The 6,836-nt window shown below is 43.5% G+C and overlaps 1 protein-coding gene across 1 annotated transcript in view; it reads left to right on the forward strand.

Moving 5' to 3' along the window:
- Positions 1-1,408, forward strand: part of LNX2 (ligand of numb-protein X 2) — an 80,663-nt gene extending 79,255 nt beyond the window's left edge. Inside the window, 1 exon segment of the mRNA XM_032315331.1 lies at positions 66-1,408. Coding sequence (XP_032171222.1) covers positions 66-201 — 136 coding nt within the window. The 3' untranslated portion in view covers positions 202-1,408.
- The last annotated feature ends 5,428 nt before the right edge of the window (positions 1,409-6,836 follow it).

The raw sequence follows: 6,836 nt of genomic DNA on the forward strand, positions 1-6,836 counted from the left end.
TTAGGATAATGTTTTCTTAACCCATGGAAATAGTTAACGGTCCGTTTCTGTTTGTCTTTGTCCAGATGTGGAGACATGATCGTAGCGGTCAACGGCCTGTCAACCGTGGGCATGAGCCATTCTGCACTAGTGCCCATGTTGAAGGAGCAGAGGAACAAAGTCACTCTGACAGTTATTTGCTGGCCTGGAAGCCTGGTGTAGGTTTTGAAATCAGTTTTGAATCTGACTGTCTTCCTTTTGAAGGCTTCGGGAAGAAACCCCTTTTGTTGGATTGTGTTTCCAGTTGAAAGCCACAGGCACAGCTGGTATTTGCAGGACCCAAACCACTGAGATTGTCCTGTTGTTATTAGTAGAAGGGCTTTCTTCAAGTTAGGCACGTTTCTTTTAGCTTGGGAACAGTCTTCCACTAAGCCTCGTAAGTTCATATTTTCAAAACTGGGACTCTCCGTTGTCAGAATGGGACCTACTATAACACAAGAAGTGTGTGCAGACGGCGACCGAGCCAGCTGGATTAGAGAACTTGGGGCAGTCCTTTGTTTCCCCTAACCGAGTCATAGGATGAGTTCCGCACCCCAGTGCTGGGGCCGTTGCACTCCGCGGTGGTGGCATTCACTGCCCCTGTTGCAGCCAGTGCCACAAATGGGTACAGACATCTTCCGTGGAGCCAGCAGCCCTTCCCCATCCACCCCCCCGTCAGTGCCAACATTTCAAAACTTCTCACTGTTTATAAAATGATTTTTCTGACTTGTTTGATTTCTCCTTTAATCTCTTAGTACTCGTAGATGATGAAGACAGAAGTCTGACACTACTAAAGAGCTTTTCAAAAAATAATATACCATTAATTAGAATACTAGATAATCAAAGATCATGTTTTCCATTGACAAAGGCATTTGGGAGGTAATTATAATTTAGTGCTGGAGAAGGTAAAAGTCACACTTATTGCAGAATTCCAAAAGCATTAAAGATTCCTTTCCAAAGGAATGTTTTGTTATGCAGGGAAATTTTGAAGCCGTTTTTGCTAAAATTCGTTTTCTAGAGTTTGTATTATACTTATCAGCAGTCTTGGCTGGACGTGCTTTTTTGTGATTTATGCAGTTAAACTAAAGATAAAGCCGTGTTGCTATTCCACACACCTTCAACTATATTGCAGCTCAGTGTAGGAGAAGGTAGACCTTTTGTATTTCATTCCAAGAAGAGCCTTCAGTGTTCTAGAAGTCCTTATTTTTTCCCCATTATTTCTTGTGAACTTAATTATTTCAAGAAAAAGACTGAAGAGTCCAGGATTTTTATCTAAAATAGTAGGTTTTAGATGTTAATATCTTTCAGTCATTTCTTGGTCACTAGGCTATTTCTTATTTTTCTAAATGTTTTTGAAAACTACAACCAGCCCGTTTTATTAGTCCTTCATTCCACTGATTGTCCCTTGGAAGAATGCATAAAGAAGCAAGTGAGATCAGAGTTTCCATACTTTCTTAATATTATGCATACTTGAAAAGAGTTCACTTAGAAGCCTAGTTCAGAATCTGAGCTCATTTACAAGTGACCTCTGTCATAAATGGTATTGATTATCAGAGAATGTATTTCAAAAATACTACAGTATATTATGAAGCATAACCACTTTGTTTTCAAACTAGCAATTGCATTGCTAGGATTTATTATGTCTCTAGCATGTCACTGATTATTCCTATTAGTTTTTTAGTGAGTTTGTTTTAAACTATCCCTTGTGAATAAGAAGTGGCAACTGTAATTGCTACTGATTTGTTCAACCCCTTAGCTACACTGTATGGTCAACATATAACCGAGATACAGTGGGATGCCCCATACAGTATATTACTGTTATGTGATGATTGGCTTTTGAAGCAATTTGGTATTGAAATGCTTTGATATTCTAATTGACACGGAACAAGTTTGTTTGTTTGTTTGTTTTTCCTGCTCCCCAAATAGAATTTTATATCCTACTTTGCTATTTTTTTAAACATTTTGTAAGAATGTGTCATTTCTTGGGGCATGGCCATCCACCAACAAATATCCTAATGGCTACTTTGTTATATGTAAAATACTTACATTGAACCTGGGGATATAATTAGTATTTTGAAGAAGACACTTTTTTTGACATTATTTTTATCATGGAAATCTCAGACTCAGCTTAAGCTAACTCATTTGGTTTTATTATAAAACATGATAGTTTTTGGTCAGAATGATATTTGGTGATGGAAACTTGTTCATAATTTATTGTTACTGTTGAAATATTTGAATTTTCTCATCTTAAGCGTAAATAGTTCAAATATTTTGATTTGTTCTGTGCCTTCAGTTTAAATTATTTCAGGATTTTTCAAATGTGTTTTAATAATGGTGTGATTATTTAGGATGGAAATAAAAGTCATCCTTTCCATACTAGTGGCACCATCTCTATTCTTGAGCAGCAGACATTGACTCTGTACGCAATCTTTGTTCATGGCCCCGCTGTCCCCAGTACGGTGTCCCAAGCTTCACACCTCAGGATCACAAGTTCGTCTTCTAATCCTTCCTCCTGTAGGCACAACACATGTGACCTCTGCTGATTATTGGAAATTTTGTCCACACACTGCCTCTAGACCATGTTGTTCAATATGTGGGGTCACTGAATACTGGAAATGCGACCAAGCCACGTGTCGAAGTGCTAATAACTTGGGTATATGGACTGATATAAAGTAGAGTTGTTGGGGTTTTTTTTGTTGTTGTTGTTGTTTTTCTTTTTTTTTTTGGTGGATTTCCTGCCAGTCTTTTTCTATGCCTATTTTCCAGTTTTATTGAGAAATAATTGACACACATCACTATAAGTGTGAGGCATACAGCATGATGGTCTGATTTATACACATTGTGAAATGGTCACCACAGGACGTTCAGCTAACATCCACCTTCTCACGCAGACATGGTAAAAAGAAAGGAAAAAAGAAATATCTCCTTGTGACGAGCCCTCTTCAGAGCTTCACGCGCACAGCACTGAGCAGGCCAGGCAGGCCTGACCTTGTGCTGCCTGGTCCTCCAAGGGCTTTGGTCATTCTCTGCTTTAAAGAAAATAATTTTTTTTTTCAAAGTAGAATCTAATTTTATTTTAATTTTTAAAAAAATTTTTATAAACATATAATGTATTTTTATCCCCAGGGGTACAGGTCTGTGAACCGCCAGGTTTACACACTTACAGCACTCACCATAGCACATATCCTCCCCAATGTCCATAACCAATTTTAATTGAAGAACGTTGTTCCTGATTTCCTAGCAAATTTAAGTTCCGACCAAGGCCTATGTGGTCCAATCCCTCAGCCATCTTCTGGGTGGCTCCAGGGTGCCATCTGCCCCCTGTGACTCCAGCGGGCTACCCACACACTCAGGTCTTTCCACACACGCGCCTGTCGTAGCCCTCCGGTGCGTGGCCCTTGTGCCTCATATTGGGAGGCATAGCTGGAGCGCCGCCCTGCCAGCCTTCTCCGGCCCGCCCGCCGGTACTCCACACTTTGGAGAGAATCACCCTCCCTGTGAGGGTGGAGCTCTGCAGGCCTCATTTGCCTTTACATGGCTTTGACCTAAGCACCCTCAGCGCTGTAAGTCCCATCAGATGCCACCTTGCAATTCTGAGGGCTGCTCAGGCCCCAGCGCTGCGGCTCCTGCAGTCCGCAGGACTCACTTCTGCACCCTGACTTCTGAGTTTTCTCATGTGCTTACCTACCTCCACTCTTTCTCTGTGTGAACTCATTCTTTTTAAAGATCTTTTATTATTATTTGAGAGAGAACACAAGGGAGGAGTAGAAACAGACTCCCCACTGAGCAGAGGGCCCAATGTGGGACTTGATCCGAGGACCCTGAGCTCATGACCCAAACCAAGGCAGCCGCTCACCCAGGTGCCCCTCAGTCTGAACTCCGTTCGGCAAATTTCCTAAACCCTAACTTTGGTCATTGTTCTGTTCATTTCCCTGTTTAGGGATCTTGGGGTTGCAGAAAAGCCCCTTCATGATCTGTCCCCCTCCCCAGCCCCCTTCCTGCCCACCACTCCCCTCGCTTCTTCCCACTCCTTGCCTCATTTAAGGACCGTCATCACACCTGTGCCTACTCGGGCTGACTTGGCTTAAGTGGCATTACCTCTTTTGGGGAGGGAAATCTTTACAAACCTCCCGGGGCTAGCCACTTTTTTTTTTCTTTCTTTTAAAAGTTTTTGTTAGGGGCTCCTGGGTGGCTGAGAGGATTAAGGCCTCTGCCTTTGGCTCAGGTCATGATCCCAGCGTCCTGGGATGACCCGAATTAGGCTCTCTACTCAGCAGGGAGCCTGCTTCCCTTCCTCTCTCTGCCTGCCTCTCTGCCTACTTGTGATCTCTGTCTGTCAAATAAATAAAATCTTTAAATAAATAAATAAAAGGTTTTGTTAAACTATACTTTTATGGTCATGGACGTGTACTAGGAAGAAGAAAAACTTGCTAGGAAGGTGCTTAATTAGCGCTATCTGTAGCAGTTTTTAAAATTGGACATTTGGGGCACCTGGATGACTCAGTCATTACGTGTCTACCTTTGGCTCAGATTATGATCCCAGTGTTCTGGGATCGAGCCCCTAGTCGAGTCAGGCTCCTAGCTCAGCGGGGAGTCTGCTTCTCCCTCTCACACTACCCCCGCTAGTGTTCCTTCCCTCTCTTACTGTATTTCTCTCTGCCAAATAAATAAATATTTTTAAAAATAAATAAAATAAAGCCGAACATTAAATATCAGATTCTCTACCTTCTGAAGAGCCTGGGCATTCCAGAGGGAGAATGTCAGCCTGGTGTCCCTTGTGTGTCTGTCCCAGAATCCCCTCCAGGCTGCCACATTACATCTAATTATGCCTCCTTGGGCTCCTTTTGCTGGGGCCATTTTCTCAGACTTCCCTTGCTTAGGAGGACCTTGACAATGGCGAGCACTGGTCGGGGGTGTTGTAGGATGCCCTCTATTGGAATCTGTCTGCTTTTACCCCCTCTTAATTAGATCTTAATTAGACCAGGGTGATGAGTTTGCAGGTCGAGTGCCATTGTCGTCATGTGACAGCGAGGCTGCCTACTGTCAGCACGACCTGTGGCTGTTGGCGTTGACCTTGTCCACCTGGCCTGATAGAGTGTGTGTCATGTTTCTCCACAGTAAACTTGCTTGCTCTTCCCTCTACGCTATCGCCCCGGATGGAAGTCACTGTGCACAGCCTGCATAGTGTGGGGAATTACACGCTCCATTCATTCTTGAGCCGGTCAGCGAAACGAGGAGTTCTCTGGTGCTGCCTTAGGGGGGCCTTGTGGGTGGAAAGAAGAGAATCCAGAGAATTTAGAGGGTTTGTTCTCTCAAGATACTGTGCCATGTGAGCAGGTTGGAGTCCTCACACTCCAAACTAGCTACAGCCCTTTCTCACGAAAAAGACAATGCGGTCTGCAGATGCTATTCTGTATGTAACTTCCAGACTTGATTTCCATTCTTCTGTACAGTGAAATAGGCTGTGGCTTTATGATTCCTCAAGTGTTTGAAGCCTGAGCTAAGTGGATGGTTTAAATTTGAAGTTAACAAACCTACATTTCATCTGCTAAGGGCACTCCAGGCTGTTAATCCTGCTTAAAACACCCATGTGATAGTACACCGAAGTCCCATTAATTCAGACCTAACTAATTGGGAATTTGAAAGCTTAAACGGAGTTGCAGTTACCTTGGCATTGTATATAAGGAAGGAGTATTTTAAATCAACATTTAAAAAGTGAGAGTAGGGTGGGGCGCCTAGATGGCTCAGTGGGTGGAGTCTCTGCCTTCAGCTCAGGTCAAAATCTCAGGGTCCACATGGGCTCTCTGCTCAGAGGGGAGCCTGCTTTCCCCCCTCTCTCTCTGTCTGCCCCTCTGCCTACTTGTGATCCCACTCTCTCTGTAAAAAAAAAAAGAAAAAGAAAAAGAAAAGAAAAGAAAGAGTAGGGTATTAAAGCTGCATCTGAAGTATACAGTTTCCAAGTTGCCTTAAATACTTTTGGAACCCTCAGACCTATTCATTCTAGTGATCCATAGTTCTCTCTCCCATGTGGCCATTTAAATTGGAGTCCACCTAGTGTCTACTGTGTGCGGGACACCCAGGCTCTGAATCACCTCTTTATAACGCCTGATTTCATCTTCGTAATTGATGCCTTCTTCCATTGGTCCATATCCAGTGATAAAACCCTGCAGCTTAGCTGCCCAGAAACTAGCAAGGAAGTCATGAAGCGAGCTCCTTCTCTGAAATCTCTCTCCCCTGCCTGCTGGAGGAAAGATTTCAACTCCTCAGGGTCCTTATTAGAAAGCCTTTGCCATTTTACAGTGTAAATCTACTCCCTTGAACTACGCTAGCAATTAATTTCTATGGCAACACGAAAGCTCTTTAGAAGTAAACTTGAACTCGTAGGCGCAGTGCCTACTGGCTGGAAAGTACCCAACGTAAGAGGTGCTGAAATGAAACACAAGGGAGTAAAAGACAAGGCGTGGAAGACTAGCACCTCCCTGCACACAGCAGAAGGCATGCACAGCCAGGAGAAGCGTGGCTGCGTGCAGAGCTCTCAGAGATTTCGGTCGGAACTGTAGTCACTCACTGCACATCACGCTTTGAAGTTGGGCTGTTTTGCAAACTACTTCCAGTCCCTGCCTTGTTCCTCAAAGTTCTCAGTTTTAAGGATGAATTCAGCAAGGACCCTTCTTGAATTTCCCCAAACTAACCAGTCGTTGAAGAGAGGTCATGCTGGAAACATCGACCGCTTAGACTCTGACATAGAAAGACAGCTTTTAAAAATAAAGGATATCTGAGGCGCCTGGGTGGCTTAGTGGGTTAAAGCCTCTGTCTTC

Source organism: Mustela erminea, chromosome 15 (assembly GCF_009829155.1).
Source record: "Mustela erminea isolate mMusErm1 chromosome 15, mMusErm1.Pri, whole genome shotgun sequence".
Classification (NCBI taxonomy): Eukaryota; Metazoa; Chordata; class Mammalia; order Carnivora; family Mustelidae; genus Mustela; species Mustela erminea.